General features: G+C 54.2%; 1 protein-coding gene across 6 annotated transcripts in view; it reads right to left on the reverse strand.

Moving 5' to 3' along the window:
* Positions 1-724: 724 nt before the first annotated feature.
* NFRKB (nuclear factor related to kappaB binding protein) overlaps positions 725-19972 on the reverse strand; it is a 31344-nt gene continuing 12096 nt past the window's right edge. For 3 of the 6 annotated variants that reach the window (XM_070782934.1, XM_070782935.1, XM_070782939.1), the window contains 20 exons: positions 19680-19753; positions 18789-18873; positions 18259-18439; positions 17936-18044; positions 17579-17705; positions 17258-17323; positions 14655-14734; positions 14487-14533; positions 12794-12869; positions 12221-12395; positions 11313-11419; positions 10457-10580; positions 10220-10299; positions 9909-10129; positions 9548-9815; positions 8728-8940; positions 5806-6552; positions 3127-3233; positions 2346-2481; positions 725-2238 (listed from right to left, as the gene is read on the reverse strand). In XM_070782934.1, the coding sequence (XP_070639035.1) occupies positions 2113-2238; positions 2346-2481; positions 3127-3233; positions 5806-6552; positions 8728-8940; positions 9548-9815; positions 9909-10129; positions 10220-10299; positions 10457-10580; positions 11313-11419; positions 12221-12395; positions 12794-12869; positions 14487-14533; positions 14655-14734; positions 17258-17323; positions 17579-17705; positions 17936-18044; positions 18259-18439; positions 18789-18873; positions 19680-19753 (3149 nt within the window). In that variant the 3' untranslated portion in view covers positions 725-2112. The remainder of the gene's footprint in view (positions 2239-2345; positions 2482-3126; positions 3234-5805; positions 6553-8727; positions 8941-9547; positions 9816-9908; positions 10130-10219; positions 10300-10456; positions 10581-11312; positions 11420-12220; positions 12396-12793; positions 12870-14486; positions 14534-14654; positions 14735-17257; positions 17324-17578; positions 17706-17935; positions 18045-18258; positions 18440-18788; positions 18874-19679; positions 19754-19972) is intronic. The other 3 variants (XM_070782938.1, XM_070782937.1, XM_070782936.1) reach the window with 3 other exon arrangements.

The raw sequence follows: 19972 nt of genomic DNA on the forward strand, positions 1-19972 counted from the left end.
AGAGCCAGGATTCCTCAAATTACTGCCTCTTTCTCACCCAGAAACCAGGACCCGGGGTTTCCATGTGCAACGTGCTGCAGGGAGTGACACTGTGCAGACGCACCCTCCTCCACTCAGCTCAAAGGCTGTTTTCCCTCCCTGCAGGCTCCACCTCTCCCCATCACCAACCTCCACTCTGCGCCAGCCCTCAACCACCCGTCACCAATCTCCTCTCCGTGCTAGCCCTCAACCACCCGTCAAGAGCTCCATCCCGCCCCGCCCATTCACCCCTGCAATCTGGCCCCCAGGTCCACCCCTCCCGGCTCGGGGCGGCCACCAGGTCTCATCAGGACATGTCACTTCCCTGCAGGAAGGTAGCAAAGAGAGCACTTGACCTACAACCAGAAGACTGCACTCACGTCTTGGTTCTTTCTAACCTCAACTCAGACGCGGGTTCTCTCAGTTAAAAGAGGAATGACCACGCCTATCTCACAGATCTGCTTTAGGAATCAAACGTCTTTGTGTCCAGTGAGCTGCTCTAACTTTCTCTGCACCACTGCAACTTGCCTGATACTGCCCTCCAACTCCACTTCCTCACCCTGACTCCATCAAAGAATGTCACTCAACTTTCATGGGTGAGGAAAACATTCTTAATAACCTGGATACTTTCCTGAGAGACAGGAAAGCCCCATGGCTGCAGAAAAGCTTTACCACCCAACACCCACTCCAATATGAGAGGCACACATTGTTGACAACCAGTGCTTTTAATTACATTTTAAAACCACATTCTGAGCTCTGCCCATGGCTCAGTGGAGACTGAGAACCGTGAACACCCAGGAGCTAATGACAATAAACCCAGACCCACGAGGCAGCTGTGGCCACATACCCCCCGGCCCCACCATATTCTGGTGCAGAAGCAGCAAAGTTCTACTCAAGGGTCAGGTAGGAAGGTTTTTGTACTTGAAGCTGTGCAGTCCCTGTGACAACTACTGAGTTCTGCCTTCTAACTGGACGCAGCCACAGACCATACCTAAGTGAATGGGTGTGGGCTATGTTCCAGTAAAACTTTATTTACAAAATCGGGTTTGCTGACTCTTGCTCTGGAGCAAAGCAAAACATATCATCTCTGAACCACAATAAAACTTGTGCTGTGAAAGCAGTTATGTGTCCTGGCTTCTGCCTACTCTGTCCAGTGGCTCTGGATGTACATGTAGACAGGCTCGACAAGGAGGACAGAGTCAGCAGGTGAAGGGTGGACCGCGGTCGAGATCCTGACTGCCCGTCTTTAAGCAGAGCTGCCACACTAATTCCACTTCTGGGACCCCACATGACCTCAATGCCCACGTCTCTCCCCCACCTCATGGCCACTCTGCTAGCATGCAGCCATCAAGTCAGCCACTAACTTACTAGGGATCTTGCTGTTCTTTCACTCTCGTCAAAAAATTAAGTAAATATGACTGCAATGCAGGAGACCTGGGTTCGATCCCTGGGTCAGGAAGATCCCCTGGAAAAGGAAACGGCAACCCACTCCAGTATTCTTGCCTGGGAATTCCATGGATAGAGGAGCCTGGGCTTGCTGCAGTCCATAGGACTGCAAAGAGTTGGACACTACTGAAGCAACTTAATATGCGTTTTTTTGGGGGTGGGGGCATGTCTAAGCCCAGGTTTCTCCTTGATAGAGATGTACAACAGGTTTTTTCAAAAAATGTTACATAAAAACATCTGGACACAGAACACCGACCCAGACCACCAATCACAGACAAGACCAGGGTAAACACAACCCCTGCACAGAACGAGTCTCACTCACCATCCACACATCTGTGACATCAGCCCGTCCCCAGTGTCTCCTCTTGGGATAGCTGGGCTCATGTGACCACAGTGAGTTCACACACCCCCACCAGAGACACTTCTCCTGGACCAGACAGGACAGAGCTCGGGGGCGCAGCACACCTGGCGCAGCCCACTCCCCGCGGAGCGCAGCTGGGCAGCCAGCGTCGCACCGCTGGCCTTCCTCAGACAGACACCCACCCCGCCCGGCAGAGGTGGGTGAGGCAGCCACCCGCGCTCCTGCCCTCCCAGCCTGAAGGCCGACTGGCGTGGCATCCGGCCGCTGAATGTCTTCCTCCCTGAGAATCACTGCTGCTCGGGTGCCTGCTTAGGAGATGGGGCCGTGGTCACGACGACGGTGGAGACGGCCTTGGAGGAACCAGAGGCTGTTCCCTGCTGAAGGTGGGATGCGGGGACTGTCTGGATGCGCACCTGTGCACAGAAAGAGCGTCTGGTGGGCAGATGGCCAGCAGCCTGCAGTGAGGACGAGCGCACAGGGAAGGGAGTAGCCCGAGCCCTGAGAGGGCACTGGGCCTCACCTGTGTGGCCTGACCCTGCTGTTGGAGCTGCTGCAGCTGCTGGGCCGTGAGGAAGCTGACTGGCTTGTTGCCAGCGATGAGCTTCGCACCCGCCGGCATGGTGGTGAGGATGATGTTGCGGCCCAGCCCGCCGAGGCTGTGGGGGAGAGGCGTGAGGCCAAGCCCGGGCCAGGGGACCCCAGCACTGGACTGACGGGACACCAGCCAGAGATCCCCCCCTTCCTCCAGCTGCCACACTCCCGTGTCAGACAAAGGCCCCTGGTGCTCTGGATGAAAAGGCTCTGTGTCTACTTGGTGACCGGCCAGGGTCAGGATGGGTGCCGGGAGGTGTGTGCTCCCAGCCACAAACCCGGCCCCAGGGCAGCTGCCCAGAGACCCAGACTCCTGTCTTCACCTTCACTCTCGTCAAGTCAGAGCCACAAAGCTCTGGACCCAGGGAGGCCCTCGTTCTCTGCACCATCACACCCCAGGGCCTGACTTTGCGGGGAGGCTTCCCTAACAGCACACCGGTCACCGCCCACTCCACCCAGTGCCTCCTGTCGGTCCCTTGCTCTGTCCCCAGAGCATGCACTACCACCCCATAGACGAGGTTAGTTCACTGTTCCTACAGCGTGAGCCTGTTGGTAGCACTGACCTCACTTTATCCCCAGCACCTGAAACAACCTGAGGTGCTCGAGACACCGTCAAGCACAATGAAGGAGCCCAGGAACCAGCCGCCTTCCCTGTGCCCTCGTGTCCAGGAGCCCCCAGCACTGCCTCCCCCACCCACCACAGCACTTACTTGGCACCCAGGTTGCCTTTGATGATGGGGGCTGTGACCACACTCTTGCCCTTCATGGGCTGGCTGATGACAGACAGCGGAACTGTGATCCGTGTAGGCAGCTTACCCTACAGAGAAACAGAATCAGGTTTATGAGAAGGAGGAGGCAAGGACCACCGTGCAGCGTCACCCAGGGGCCGCAGGAGCCAAAGAGTCCTCTGTAGGGCCCAATGCTCCTATAGCTGGGGTCCAGGTAAGGGCTCGTGTGTTCTACCAAGGGTCATCTGTCTGTGAGCCTCCTCCTTCCTGCTGAATCAAAGCAGCCGAGGGCACCTGCCGGCATCAGGATAAAACGTGCCCCCGAGCCACAAAGGAAAGCGTGTGTTCCCTTCACGGCAGTAGAGGCTGGGTCCCAGAGGGAAGGCTCTCACTCATCCAGCACCCCGACACTTGGCACAAGGCAGCCGGGCGGAGGACCCGAGCCGGGACAGAGGCGATCAGGAGTTGTCACGGTTAGGTGCAGAGTAGGGGAGCACACAGCAGGGCACATTCCCGGGTGCTGTTCCTCCCGGAGATGAGGGAGGTGAGCTGGGGACACTAATACTAAACTCACCCAAGAGAGAAGTGCACCTCACAGTTAAATGTGGGGAAGGAGCGCAAAGGGAGCTGGAGATGCCTGGCGTGTCTGGGACTTCAGGATGGTTGGGGTAGGTCACTACAGCCACCAGTTTTTAGGTGGCCTGGTTTTAACCTTTGGTTGATAAAATTTATACACGGTAAAATCTTGTGTAAACCTGACTTGAAAAAAATAACTCAAGAGGAGCAGTCAACAAGATGCAAAGAAAAGGAATCAATATTTCCTACAGGCAAACTGGTTCTACAGCAGCCAGGCACTCGGGAGGAAACCTGTCCCCCGGGCCGGACACTGATCTCCAAATGAGTCAACTATAGCCCCAGAGAAAGCACTGAACGGTGCCAGCAGGCCAGAGGACGCGGCCAGGTGGTGCCTTCAGGGAATCGACTGAGGGCTGCACGGCTGTGCTAAGAACCCGGCGCTGGGGAGACTTCAGAGCAGCACCCACCGACGGTGCGTCCCTCTGTGAGCAAGGCAACAGCTGCCTAGGCACCACCCCTCAACCTGCCTGCCCCACCCGGAGCTCTCTCCTTACAGTCACCCCGACTGATGGCCACAAGCTGGATGCCGCGGGACACACCTGTGTCAGGACTCAAGAGAAAAGTGGATCAAGTGAGCGCCGTTTCTTCGTTGCCTTAATTCTCTGATGTGAGAACCTCAACACACACCTCCTTTAAAGCCAGGCTGCACCTTAGGGCTGGGTGCCTGGCTTTCCTACCGTGTTGGTCCTGCTCTCCCCATCACTCGAGCTTTTATCCTAATCGATGAGGTTTCACTATACGGCTTACTTAGAGAAGTCAGACTGCGCTCTGTACTGTCCAGATGCACCTGCCATACAGAACAATGCCCCCTACCCAGAGGCTAAAGAATAAACACCTGCTCCCCAAAACACACCTGTTGATACAGGAATCTGGTTTACGATAAGGGCAGTATCTCAAATTAGTTGGGAAGAGACATACTACGCAACGATGCTGGAATAATGTGAAAAATGAAGGAGGAGCTTATTCAGACATGACATTCACAGAAATACATTTCAAGTGGATTTATCCATTATACTTTTTTTAAACTCTAAAAATATTTTATGAAAATAAGAGCCGACATCTTCATAACCCTGGGCTGAGGCATAAGGCAGTGAAACCTAGGAACCAGAAAATGCTGATGATCTAATCAGATAAAATACCTGCAGAGCAAAAAGGCTTCACATGCAAGGTTAAAAAATGACAGACTGAAAGAAAATATTTTCTACACATAAAAGAACTAATATGTGAAAAATATAAAGGTTGGTACGAGCTCATACAACATGAAAATACCAGAAAAACACCCCAGAAAAACAATGGCAAATATCCCATTCACCCCTGGAGAGCCCTCACCAACCTCCCCCAACAAAGGGATACCCACCCCACCAAAAACCAGGAAAAGAGAAAAAGAACCCCAGTAAGACAGGGACATAGTGATTTACAGAACAGGCTCTCACGTGCTGGTTAAGGGGTAAGGGAAACAGAAGGCTAGCTGACGCAGCGTAGGCTGGTGTGGTCTTTCTCTGAACACAGCGGGAGTGTCGAACGTTTGATGCGTACCTCCCCGGCCCACTCCTGAAACACTGTCCCGTGTTCACACAACAAACAGGCCCCGTAGCGCCGGGTATTAACAAGGGACAGCGATCTCATTAAAAGGGCACAGTCTCAGCGTACAATCTGGAACAACCCCCACGACGTACTTTTAAATGAACAAAGCAAATCACAGAACAGTACACAGACTGAGGTTTCTCATAGGAATCTTAAAATTTCGTGCATATGTATGAAAATGCTCAGAAAAAGGACTTGGAGGATAAACGGCGAAACACCACTAGTGACGAGCCTCACGAGAGGGGAACCAGAGGGTGGAAGAGAAAGCTCGCATCTACTCCACGCACCTCCGCGCTGCTTTACTGTTACGAGAACTACTGCCCGTGCCACACTTTAGTAACGTGTTTCAGAACTAAACAAGAGTCACACAGTGAATAAGCCTGTCTGGGTCAAAAGAGGAGACAGACTGGGCTTCCAGTCTACACCCCTGAAGTTACTCACGGCCTGGGACGTGGAGACAACCGCGGTGCTGACTGGGACCTGCCGCACGGCGGGGGCTCCGGTCCCGATGCTGATGGGGGCACTGGCCGCCCCAGAAGCCACAGCCACGGTCTTGGACACGGCAGCGTTCACGCTGGGCATAGACACGGCCGACGTATGAACAGTTCCAGACCCACCAGCCACTGAGGGCCCTTGCTTGGTGTGGGCTGCGACCGTGATGGTCTGGCCTGCTGTGGGGGGCATCACCCCCAGGCCCTGCACGATGCGAATGGTGGCAGCTGGTTTCGCTTCCGATGAGGCCACCGTGTTTTTCCCCTTCTGGTCGGCCACGCTCACGCCGAGCGCTGGCATCAAACGCGCTGGCTTGAGATCAGGAGTCACTTTGACCACAGTGGTCCCTGTTGGAGTGGACGACGGGGCAGTGGCCACACCGGCCTTGGCAGGGCTGTCAGTGGCATGAACGGGGTTGGATGTGACATGGAGGGTCGCCGAGATGCCTTTGCCCGTGGTACCGGCGCCCGTCCCAAAGAGGTCCTGGGTCAGTTTGACTGTGGTGACCTGGGACTTGGCCAGCGTGGCCATCATGTCTGGGGTGATGCGCAGCACCGTCTGGCCCTTGGCGTCCGTGGTGATGGAGGAGGGTGGCAGACGCAGCACGTCCTTGCCCTGGATCCGGAAGTTGGTGGCTGTGAGGGGGACGCTGCTGCCCGTCTGGGGCTTCACGCCAAGCTGCCCAGTGATTGCCACCTGCAGGGAAAGAAGAGCACTGACACACATCTTCTCCGGGCTCAACGGGTTTCAGGGGAAAGCCAGGGAACCTCCATTGCAAGAGATGTATGTTTCCTGTACTTTCCTAACTTTTTACTTTGAAAAATGGAGGACGGTCACCAAAGTAGAGAACAGCCTAACAAATTCACACACCACCAGCTTCAGAAGTCACCACGTGGCCAGGAATATCTATTTCTCCCCACTCTTCAAGGGCCCGGGTGGAGGGAGGGAGGAGTTGGAATATTTTAAAGTAAACCGATAAACATCATTTTGCTCATCAACACTTGTCCCTGGGTATCCAAGGCTGCTCCAGACCTTCACATAAAATAGCCCAGGACCAAATTTAAAAGTAACTATCTATTCTTACCTAATAACCACCTGGTAAATATTATAAGACACACTCACATTTCTCCTACTGTCTCAAAAACATCTAATTATGGCTGAGCCAACCTCCACTTTGAGGCAGCACCACACTCGGTGCTGAAGGGCTGCACCCTGGGACCAGACTGGTTTTCACACCAACGCCTACTTACCTAGAGCCAACATCCACATGCAACAGGTACGACCCTCCTAGCCGAAGAACTGTGTCTAGTGAGCCAACCCCCACCTCTGCCGGACCACTGAGTGTCACAGTGCCGCCCCCACCCTAAAGCATGCCCACCCCTGCCTCACTCCACATCCCCCTGCAGCCTAGGTCTCCGCCCTCAGCAAAAGCAAGGCTATCTATCACCGTCTCCCCTGCCTTGCCTCACATTCTATCGTGAACCCGTTCCCCAAAATCCATGACCCAGTGTGCCGGTCAAGCTCACTCACTACCCCTGTCCACTGAGTGCTCACTTCTCAGGCCTCTACACACGCCTAATGCTGGAGCTACACGGCTGCTACCCACTCCCACGTGGCTTCCCTGCTTCTGCTCTTGGCTCCAGTGTCCACGGTGCACAAGCAGGGGTTTCTTTTTAATTTATGTATCGTTAATTGAAAGAAAATTGCTTTACAGTATTATGCTGGTCTGTACATCAACATGAACCGGCCACAGTGACCTATGTTCTCTTCCACCTGAACACCCCTCCCAGCTCCCTTCCCAAACAGGAATCTCTGTAAGCGTAAAGTAGGTCAAGTCATCCCAGCCCACAGTCTTTCCACGGCTCCCGTCACATCTAAACTAAAGGCGAAGTCTGAGCTAGCTGCTGGCAGCCTCGCCTTCTAACACCTTCACGTGCTCAGGAGCGTCCAGCTGCTTTCCCGTTGCTCCCCACACACTCCTGATGGAGGCCTCTTCACGTGCCATTCCCACACCTGGGAGGCTGCGCCTGGAAAAGCACAGCACGGCGTGTGCTCTCCAGCTTCGCTCACCTTGCTCATGAGCCCCCTCCCCAGACAGGCCTTCCCTCAGCAGCTGCCACCTCTGCCCATCACCCTTGACCCCCGCCCTTCCCGCTGACCGACTGTCACGGCCTTATGGAATTCACCCCGGAAGTACGTGCCTGTCCCCCAGAGCTGTGACATGTGACACTACAAGCCTCGGGACAGCAGGGACCTGGTCCATGTGATTCACCCCTTGACCCCACACCCTGCAGTGCCCGGCACACAGAGGGCACTCAAGAAACCTTCGTTTGACGAAGAAATAACTTTGCTTCATCATTAGTAGTTCCGTTTCTTCACAGTAAAATGGGAATAATCAAAGTGGCTGCCCTGCGGTGTCAGGAGAACGACAGCACTCAGCATCTACAGCACGTTCAGCACCACCCAGGCCCTGCTCTCAGCAGTCGGTGCGATTCTGCCCAAACAGTCCCTGCAGCTCCACGGTTATCCTCACGCACACACCGCTATGAAAGCACAGACACACACGTTCCGTTTCCACAAGTGGAAAATGAAATGCCAACACCACCTGTCCATCCGTTCTACAGGGTTTTAGATAAGCACATCCGTGAAAAGTTGACTCCAAATCCAAGGACTCAGCTACTAAATCCTGAATTACATGGAGAGAAACAAAAAAACCCTTTGCAGCATCTCCCAAGCTTGCACTGCCCTTGCTGGAAACTCACACTTGAATAGAAATGAACTCAGAATCAGAGGTCACAAACCACTAAGGTCTCCAACTGTCCTCTGATTCTGGACAAAGTACTCAGACCCGCGCAGAGAGGCTTCATGTACCTGCTTGATAATGTTCTGTCCTGCGACGCTCTGAAGAACAGCTGCCGTGGGGGTGCTGGGAGTGGGGCCCCCAGGAGAGCTGGTGGCAGGCTTGCTTGTGGGCTTGGCCGCCGCAGGGAGACTTGTCACCGTGAGCCCCGCCGACCCGGGTCCCGGCCGCTGCACGGTGGCCGTCGCTGTCTGCGCTTTGACTGGAACAGTGGCCATGACTGTCTAGTTCCGGGCAGGAGGCCGAGAGTTTAGACAGGAAGCCGCAGACCGGAACCCAGAAAGTCTCTAGCTGTCACCACCCAAGATGCATTCCCTTAGAAGGGTTTCTAAGCTTATAGTACCGAGCACTCACTACCCCCTGAAGTGGACAGTGTGGAGCTCTGACATGCTAGTAGAACAGCTTAACTTTCAGAAACACTTTCATATCTAACATCTCACTTTAACCATGCAAAGAGAGGGGAAACACCATACCCCTTTACAGCACAGGGGCCTGAGGCAGGAGACTCTTGTCTACAGCCCCACGATCAGTGGCCTAGAGAAGATTAGAGTCACGACAGAAAGAGCCTGACACTAACACTCATGGGCCTCATTCACATCCCACCTTCATCCACCAGGTTCCTGATGTCACAACCTGGGGTACCTCACTAAACTTCCCATAGTTCTGACTCCCGACGTGCAAACACAACTCATAACTCGGTCACTGGGCCCTAGGCATTAACTGAGCTGTTGTGATAAATGCCATCAGCAGCAGCAGTGACCCAGGTCCTGGGTCCCAACCCGGACTGCCCACCAGATTCATGAGCCCATATGTGCAGCCCGTCCCTCTTACCTGTGGCCCGCCTTTGGCCTGCGCGCCAGTGGCCGGCATGCGGATCTGCGTTCCCGCGGGCATCGGTGGAAGTGGCGGGGCTGGCCCTGCTGGCTGCGTCACGGCGGGAAGGCTGGGCGGGGCCACCACCCGCACCTGGGGGAGCCCAGCCGAGCCCGAGTGGCTCACGACACGGGCAGCAGCCTGAGAACTCGGCGGGGTCTGGCTGGATGCCGGGGACAGCATGGTTCCCAGCTGCGGCATGGTTGGTGAGGACACGAGAAGAACACTGCGAGGAGCACCCGGGGAAAGAAGACACAGCTCAGGACAGCACGCGGAAGGAGCCTGGAGGAGAAGGCCCGGCAGGACGCGGAATGCTCACCCTGACGTAGACTTGGCCGGCTCCGAGACTGTCGTGGGGCCGTTCTTGTTCACTGGCGGGACTGGTGGCGGGGAGATCGGCGTGGCAGGCAGAGCAGGCGTGGTGGGCGTCACGGGCGTGACCGGGGTGGGGGGCATGCTGGAGTCGCTGAGGCTCAGCTGGCTCTGCTCAGACGGGCCGCCGCTCAGGACCTTCACCGGACCGTCCTTGCTGCTGGACTTCTGCACGCACACGAGATGGAACGCACGCAGCGTGAGCAAAGAGGCAGGAATGGCTCAGCCGCTCTGCCGCCGTCCCACGAGGTCACTCACCACCTTGGACGGGGGCTTGGGCTTCTGCTGGAGGGCTTTCCTGGCTTTGGCCGCAGCTGCTTGGGCTTGGTGGATTCGCTCTGTGGGCAAGAGTGGGCAGCTGAGCTCAGGAAGGAGGGCGGTCTCGCTGAGAGCCAGGGCTCCGACCCCTGCACAGTGGCGTCCTGAGCGAATGCCAAGGAGAAGGGTGGGGCCGGGACAGAACGTCAGGACGCCCGGGGCTAGCGGGGCACATACCAAACTCCTCCTCGCTGCGGTCCCGATGCAGGTAGATCCAGAGCTTCCGCCCGATGTCATACTTCACGCACGGGTCCTTCTCATAATGCAGCCGGTCCAGGGCGCCGCTCACCACTGTGTTCACCTGAGACCCGGGACAAGGGAAGGAAAACCACCGGCTCAGACGCCAGAGGAAACCCGGGGTGGGGGGGCGGGGCACAGCCCCCACACAGAACCTACTCCCAGTGGCTCACCTGTCACTCAGCAAAACAAGAAACCAGGAGACCAGGGGGACGGAGTTGCCCTGAAGACGGTGAGTTGAGGACCCTCAGCAGACGCTGAAGGAAAGCCTCGCCATCAGCAAGGTCACAGGGCAGCTCTGCTCACCCTTCCCCAGACAGACTCCTTTCTTCTGGGATTTTTTTTTTAGCCTTGCCACTCAGCTTGTGGGATCTTAGTTTCCCAACCAGAGACTGAACCCAGGCCCTTGGCACTGAAAGCTCAGAATCCAAACCACTGGACCGCCAGGAAATTCCTCATCAGTTTTATTAAATTTGTTATTCCAGTCTGTATTCCCTCATGTGGGCTTCCCAGGTGGTTCCAGTGGTAAAGAACCTACCTGCCAACGCAGGAGACATAAGACAGGTTCAGGTTCGAACCCTGAGTTGGGAAGGTCCCCTGGAGGAGGGCATGGCAACCCACTCCAGTATTCTGGCCTGGAGAATCCCCAAGGACAGAGGAGCCTGGCACGGTATAGTCCATGGGGTCGCAAAGAGTCAGACACGACTAAAGTATCTTAGCACGCACATTCTGTGTTCCCTTGTAAGCATCTTTAAACAACCCCTGAACAAAACACGAGCAGCCCTTTCCCTCACACCTGCGTGCTGGTGACGTCAGGCGCCAGAAACTGGGAGTCCTTGAGCAGCTCACAGATCTCCGCCCGCGTGCCCTCCCCGTTGGGCAGCCGTGCTGCAGCGTCACGAACTAACACGAGAAACAGCAAAGTGCACACGTTAGCAGGGTTCCTAGGGGAGCCACCCCTCAGCTGCTGACCCAGGAGCAGGGGGACACGGCCCTCTGGGGGCGGCTTCCACCACACCCCTCACACTTTCAGCCACGGCTGAAGGCCCTGAACTTGAGAGTTTACGGGGTCCAGGAGATAATTACAACTTAAACTGAAACCCAGCATTTCCTTCCACTGTGAGCCAAGGCTGGCACAATCTTTGCTGGCATATGTTGCCAACCACATGCTGGCAGTGCTGTGATGTGTAACAGAAATCAGATGATTTCTCACCACAGCACAGCTGCTGAACTCAAAGTATCAGTGCTACTCATCACCACGTGGGGATCAGAGGAGTCACAACACCTGTGGCAATGTCACATCATTTAACATAATAAAGACCTATTTCTGCACCATAAACCTGCTTGAATATTTTTGCAATATGACTGGTTTCTTTCATAACTGTGCATTTTATTTTGGGCATTTAAAAACCTAATTCTGAGAAGGGGTCCAGTGGTTACCAGACTGCCAACAACTCATGGTACCAAAAAGGTGAAAAACCTCACCTTTAAAAGAAGCCCAGTCTGGAGGAAACAAATTCTGGCACCTAAGCTAACTGAACTATTCCTAAAGGAACGTAAACTTGAGCACAGAATCCGGAAAGAAAACAAGGATTCCCTGTAACTCTCTGGGCAGGAGCCCACCCTCCGTGTCCCCACTGCAAAGCTTCCTGGAGCTGACCCTCCAGCCTTTGCTGGGGGGTGGGGGTGGGGGTGGTGGCGCACCCAGGGACAGGATGGTGACGTAGGCAGGCCGGTCAGAGCGCAGCAGGGAGTGCTCCCGCGCCTTGTTGAGCGAGGTCTCCTTGTCGAACACACCCTTCACGGGCCCCACCACGGACTCGAAGCCGTGCATGCGGAAGGTGAAGGCCTTGTGGGGCTGGCTGTACCGGTAGCGCTCCTGTCAAGAGAAGGGACAGAGCTCCTGAGTCAGTCAGAGGGCTCTCTCCAGCCACCCCAAGCAGTAAGGGGTCAGCCTGGAGAGACTGGAACAAGGAGGAATCAGGCTATTCCACTAGGACCACTGAGCTGACCAGAGTGGGGAAAGGACGACCCCCAAAGGCCAGTCACTAGCAAAGTCATCCAGAAGCCAATGTGTCTTGTTATCTGCAAAAAAACCATCAAAAAGTTTCTTGTTCCCTTCCTCACATCATCTCTGCTCCGGAAAAGCAATCCCGACTAAGGGAACAGTGAGGTTAAGAGTGTGAGCTGCTTCCAAGAATGCTGGGCTCAGAGCATCTCTTCTTCGCCTGGTCTCGCAGACACAGAGATTTACACTGGGTTCCAGTTTTTTCTCACCTGCTCCTGAAAAACTCGCTTCTCCTCCCCCGTGCTGGGCCGCACCACGTAGTCAGTCCTTCTGGAACACAAAAACCTATGGGTCCATTGCCCTCCACCAGTGCCCAGAACCACCAGGCCCATCACCCCTTCTCCAGCATCCAGAACCACCAGGCCCATCGCCGCCCCTATTCCAGTGTCCAGAACCATCAGGGTCCATCACGCCTTCTCCAGTGCCCAGAACCACCAGGCCCATCGCCCCTTCTCCAGCGTCCAGAGCCACCAGGGTCCATCGCCCTTTTTCCAGTGTCCAGAGCCACCCGGTCCACTGCCCCTTCTCCTGCACCCAGAGCCACCAGGGTCCATCGCCCTTTCTCCTGCACCCAGAGCCACCAGGGTCCATCGCCCCTTCTCCTGCACCCAGAGCCACCAGGGTCCATCGCCCCTTCTCCTGCACCCAGAGCCACCAGGGTCCATCGCCCCTTCTCCTGCACCCAGAGCCACCAGGGTCCATCGCCCCTTCTCCTGCACCCAGAGCCACCAGGGTCCATCGCCCCTTCTCCTGCACCCAGAGCCACCAGGTCCCCTGCCCCTTCTCCAGCACCCAGAACCACCAAGGTCCATCGCCCCTTCTCCTGCACCCAGAACCACCAAGGTCCATCGCCCCTTCTCCTGCACCCAGAGCCACCAGGGTCCATCGCCCTTTCTCCTGCACCCAGAGCCACCAGGGTCCATCACCCCTTCTCCAGCACCCAGAACCACCAAGGTCCATCGCCCCTTCTCCTGCACCCAGAGCCACCAGGGTCCATCGCCCTTTCTCCTGCACCCAGAGCCACCAGGGTCCATCGCCCTTTCTCCAGCACCCAGAGCCACCAAGGTCCATCGTCCCTTCTCCTGCACCCAGAGCCACCAGGGTCCATCGCCCCTTCTCCTGCACCCAGAGCCACCAGGGTCCATCGCCCCTTCTCCTGCACCCAGAGCCACCAGGGTCCATCGCCCTTTCTCCTGCACCCAGAGCCACCAGGGTCCATCACCCCTTCTCCAGCACCCAGAACCACCAGGTCCATCGCCCCTTTGCCAGCACCCAGAACCACCAGGTCCATCGCCCCTTCTCCAGCACCCAGAGCCACCAGGTCCATCGCCCCTTCGCCAGCACCCAGAACCACCAGGTCCATCGCCCCTTCTCCAGCACCCAGAACCACAGGGTCCATCGCCCCTTCGCCAGTACCCAGAACCACCGGGTCCATCGCCCCTTCTCCAGCACCCAGAACCATAGGGTCCATCGCCCCTTCGCCAGCACCCAGAACCACCAGGTCCATCGCCCCTTCTCCAGCATCCAGAACCACCAGGTCCATCGCCCCTTCTCCAGCACCCAGAACCACTGGGTCCATCGCCCCTTCTCCAGTGCCTAGAACTACCGGGTCCATCACCTCTTCTCCTGCACCCAGAACCACCACTCTCCAAGGGAACTGAAGGGAGACTGGGGAAAAGCACACAGCTACAGGTGGATCCTGCCACTCAGACTCCTGGGGCAACACTCCTACTTTGGGAGCATGCTGCCCCCCAGGGAGGCTGAGGCAGGCAAGGACCCATGGACCCAATCTCTCTCAAGCTCTCCAGCTCTAACGTACAAGGACGTGTCAGCGCAACCAGGGCGGGACTGAGACAAGGGTTTCCTGGGGCACCACCCTCAGTCAGGTACTGCTATACTCACACCCGAGGAACAGGCGTTGTGGCATCTGAGCTGTCCTCAGTTTCTTGCTGGAGAAAGGAAAACAGTGACAGGTCAATGGACTGCAGAATTCTGTTTAACTTCTGGAAGCCCAAGACGAGAGCTGGTGTTTTTCAACAACATATCGTACAGAAGGTTCTCACAACATACCTTACAGAAGGCCTGGTCTTTGGTTTCCAACCACAGCTGGAAGAGTGCAGCTAATTCCTTTTCATTATCTTGGGACTGGCCTATTGGAACAAAAAGGCAAAAAATAACAACAATGTGATCTAAAGGTACAACGTAAGGACCCCACTTCCTCCTCCTGGCTGTACCTATGCCCGAGGAAGAACCTGTCAGGACTGTGGCAATGGTCCTGTGTACAGAACAGCCCTCGCAGGACTTCCACACGCAGGATGAAACTGGACTGCTATCTGACAACACGAAGTGTGGAAATTAACTTGAAACTGACTTGAAAGGATTAAAAACCTGACGGGATTAACGTCAAGTGTCTGATGGACATCCCCAAGGGCTGTCTAGCCAGCACCTTAACTCCTCAGTCACCTGATCTTGGTGGCCTCCCTCTACCCCAGCCAAGCACTCCCACAATCACAACTAGATCTTGTCATTCTCCAAAAGAGCAATCTTCAAGATGCCTAATCTAGTTTCTCAACCCTGGTAATGTGGGATTACCTGGGTACTTTTGAAAATGCTGAGGCTCAGGCTCCCGAAAACCAACTAATCAGAACAGATGTGGGGAAGGCCCAGGCATCAGAATTTTTTAAAGTTTCCCAGGACATTCCTGGCAGGCCAGTGCTCAAGACTCTGTGATTCCAATGCATGAGGTGCTGGTCTGAACCCGCGTCAGGGAATGAAGATCCCACATGCAATGCAGCACGGCCAACAAAAAATTTTTTAAATAAATAACAGCAACAACAAACACTTGTAGAAAGTGCGGTCCAGATCCGCTGTCTCCCTAACTGGAGGCGAGCTGCAGGAGAGGGCCTTGACAGCCAGGACACGCAGCTCTCCACAGAGCACACAGAGGTCAGCTTTGTGGCTGTTCACCTGTGTCATGTCTCTGGCTGCCCTGCACAGGGCAGAGCTGAGCGGCTGCAGCGGATGCATCTGACCCACAAGCCCGAGACACTTACTCCCTGGTTGGGTCTGGCCTGCCACCCCCAGCCCCATGCCAGGTGGACCCATGGCCTCAGCACACCTCTGACCACAGCCTGCGTCACTTTTCCAAGAGCATCACCATTTCTTCATGTCCACAGACCCCGTCTTGATCTTCCTGAGCTGCAGGAACCATGGAGGCTAATGAACACTCCCCATCTCCTGACTGAGACCTCATGGCTTCCTCCCAACTCTGTGGTCACTGCCTCCAGAGTCCCCTCTGCCTCTCCCACCCTGGAGTCTCTCAAGGCTTCATCCCAGGCCCTCTGGCCTCCTCACTGGGCCCATGCCTCTGGCTTCTCTTACTGCACACATGCCCACAGCTCTCTACCCTGACTCTCTGGTCTGGACTCTAAACCCACCATCCATTCAACACCTCAAAGGAAGCTCAAGCCGCAGCACGTCCATAACCACACGCATGCTCCTTACCTCACCAAGCCTGACATCCTCCCCAGTTGCCCATGGCGGGCCCCATTCACCAGTTACGAGTCCAGCACCAGTGACACTTGACAGCCTCTGCCTTCACTCATGTCACAGCCCGTAACCACCTCTCTAGCTTTTACCTAAAACTCTCAAGCGCATCCATTCTCCCTACCCTAGTCCAGATTATCATCATCTCTTTGCAGGCTGGTGTGACCCTAAAAGGAAGCTTCCCCACCCCACTGACCCACACCACTCCCTCCATGGGAGCCTTCTCCCCTCCCACTGCTGGGCTGGTCCCTAACCATCGTGAAGAACTCTGCTCAATTGACCTTCCCCAGGACAGCTGTCTCGAACTCTGCATTCACACCACACCAATGCGTCATTACAAATACCTACCCCTACCAGCACTTTCCCTTACAGAATGTGCACGTTTGCTATTTGAGTACCTGTTCCCCAAACAAGTCTTAAGCTCCACCAAGAGGGGAACACACTGTTTATGTCACAAACCATTACACCCCCAACACCTAACACTGCCTGACACCTAGAAAGTGAATCACCGTTGTAAGGAAGGAATGAACCTACTGCTTCACAAGCTTCTCTCCGTGTTTCTCTTCACAGACCACTAGACAGAGTGGAGAGAGGTTTGACTATTTCCACAGGAAATCAACATGAATCTTCCTCTCATCACCAAGTTATTTCAAATACACATTACTACAACTTACACAGTAGGTGGAACTTTACAAATTTATAACAAAAGAAGTCTTTCCTGTAGAAACAGCTTACTTGGGGCTGCCTGACACATTATCCTCAACAACAAAGCCCATTTTAGGAAAGAAAAACAATCATGTTACTGTAAGTTACACTAAGGGCACAGATATGAATGATACAAACACAGGTGCTAATGTAAGAGCCCCCACAGATTTCGATTCAGCAGCCCCGGGGTGCATCGGGACAGAGGGCAATTTCAGCTTAGCCAAAACCCAATGGGGTTCATGAACTTAAGACCGTGAGAGCTCCTAAGGGCCTGGAAGGATCCTCTTACTGAGCAAAACAAGGCCTAACAGGGCCTTCTCAACATTCTCATGGCCTGCACTGCCCGGAAGGCACCAGAAACTTAGGGGAGAAAAAGAGAGAAAGAGCACCTCTGTGACAGGTCAGTGGTATGCAGTACTCACCAAGCAGTTTCCAATGCTGGGTTTTCTCCTTGAATTCAACAAACGGAGAGAAGCTGGACGGCACAGCTACAAGAAATGGATGCCCATAAGCAAGCCACACAGGCCAGAGAGTGCTGAACCCAGAACCACTGACTCCCCTGGGCTGGGAGGTCACTTCTGTATGTCAACAGCATATCAGGGCAGCACAGCCCACTGCCACATGGCGTCAGGCAGGGTCATGATGGATGTAAGCAGTGAGGCTGCATTCTAATAGGAGAATCCGACAAAGGCGGGTGGGTGGGAGGGAGGGAGATACTGACCCTACAGAAAAAAGCACCTTACCACGGCTTTCTCCAGCAAGATACTGCAGGGCTGGTAATACCAACTCTGCCCAGTTGGGGGCCGCAGAGAACCAGCTATTGAGGGAGCTGGCTGGAGAGGACTGCCAGTCCAAAACCCGCTCTTCTAGCTGAGGTAAAAAGTAAAGGCAGGACCTGGTTAGATTTCCATTCTGTTTCAACACAATGGCAATTCTATGACTGTGCCGGAACGAGCCAGCGGGGTCTGTCCAGTGAGCCCAATTCACAAAGCAAGTTGGCTGCAGATCTCTGGGGAGAGCCCAGAGTTCTCAAGCCACAGTCTACTGAAGATTTCTACCACCTGAAACCGCAGTGCCCTTGGCTTTTCCTAAACTCTTACCAAAGGAAGACTAGCCTGTCCCTCCAGCAGTAGGATCTCCAGCAGAAGAGAGAAGAAGCTGGAAGATATTTCATTGATTCCAAGGCAAGGCTTGAGGTCTTCGAGAGGCCTAGTAAGGGAAGAAAAAGATAAGGACCACCAAAAAAAAAACACAAAACCCCACAACTCTCAGTTGCTGTAGGCCCTCCAAGCCTCCTAGCAGTCACAGAACAGTTCAGTGAAAGACTACACCACGCACTTTCCCCAGGACCCTGGGACTCAGGGTTCAGAGGAGGCACCAACACAGGGGTGGCCCTGAGCCATGAACCCCTCTGCTCACTTACTCTTCCTTGATGGCAGGTATGGCCAGTGGGGATGGAGCCTGCGAGAGGGGTGGGAGCCCTTCAGGACCGCTCAGGGGTTCAGCCAGGTCCTCTACCTCTGACTTGATCAATTTTATTTTCTTCTTCTTCCTTTCCTCTTTTTCTTTAACCTTTTTTTTAAGGACAGCCAAGTCATATAGGGCTGGGGGAAAAAAACAACATAAGTCATAAAACTGCAACTTCTACATCAGGAAATGAGGGAGCTTATCTGCTTATTATTTTCCCAAGGCCCACTAGCAAATCAAAGAAAAGCCTCAGTAATAAAGACATAGTTTTGTTTTTAAAACCAAACCCAATGAGCGCTTTAAAAAGCCAATGATCTGCTGGTCTGATTTAATAACCATTCTCCCCTACAAATCCATAAGAGGTGATAACGAAACAAAGATCATCAGTAAGGAAGAGGCTGTGGCTACGTTTCCTTCTGCGTTATGCAGAGGCCTGTATAAGCAGACACCAGTTGGACGATGGCCACCTCTGCAGGATGTTCTTACCTGCTAGTGAGCCCTTCCTGCCGGCATTCACTCGAGTCATGATGTCATTCAGAGTCAAGTCCCCTGTCAACAGGTCTGGATGATCCTAGACATGATATTCAGAGACGTGTTATCAAGGCTCCAGAGAGGAGCTGGACACTGTTGGTGATTTTGCCTGTGTACCTAACAGACACAATTAGATGGTATGTGTGCTTGAGAAAACTGTGTTGAGTTTAAAAAGTACATAGAGAAAAACTACTGCTCTTTCTAACAGGGCAGAGAAGAACCTTTCACGTGTGGCATTTACAGTTCATAAAGCTCCTGTGCATTCTTTATATGTTCTTCAAGTAATACTGTTAAGTGGTGCTATATTTTACAAAGACTGACAACGTGGCTCAGAGAAATGAAGGGATTCACCCATCACTGTGAGTGGAAAAGACGAGACAGAACCTGGATTTAATTCCCATGGAGACTTTGCCCATCTCACCCCTCCACCTTAGAAGAACTGCCTTTCCTTCCTCCACTACACTTTCTGGATTGGCGTTACCTTGATCTGGTGGTGTGGAGGAACAGAAACACAAAATGTGGGAGGAGTCCAGGCTCTGCTGCTTGCTAGCCATCAGGCAGAAGACAAGCTCCCTGGCCTCTCTGAGACCTGCTAACTGGACATAATGATTCACGCAACAGTACTGCCCTAAAGACTAGATGAGACATCACAGTGAGCATGTCTTATGAAGCCAAAGTGTTTGTCTTCTCCTCACGTCTTTGGTGTTCCTGGGCCTCCGTGCTGCTCCTGCCCACTAACAAGTACAAGGAAAGGGGACTGAGGACGTAGTGACTCCCTGTACGGTCCTCAGGACACCCGCTCGGAGGTAAGACTGACAACCTACCCACTACCCCCTCCAATCTTACTGGTTGGTATTTCCGCTTCTCGTGGTGCTTCTTCAACATTATCTTCAGGTCACTGTCCCCCAGCTCTATTTTATCTGGGAGAAAAGGAATTGAACCACATGGATCGTCCTTATTTCCACAGGGCTCAGACTCACATTTTCCTGGCCACTTTAGAATTCATAAGTAAGACACTTCTGGGTTTCCCTTCTGACTCATGTGCTACAAGTACCATAGTCTTAAAACATGGAACAGTCACTGACTCAACTCTGCAGCTCTTCTGTAACCTGGTCAGTAACAATAATCTCCGTACTCAG

This window comes from Bos indicus, chromosome 29 (genome assembly GCF_029378745.1).
Source record: "Bos indicus isolate NIAB-ARS_2022 breed Sahiwal x Tharparkar chromosome 29, NIAB-ARS_B.indTharparkar_mat_pri_1.0, whole genome shotgun sequence".
In the NCBI taxonomy this organism is placed as follows: domain Eukaryota; kingdom Metazoa; phylum Chordata; class Mammalia; order Artiodactyla; family Bovidae; genus Bos; species Bos indicus.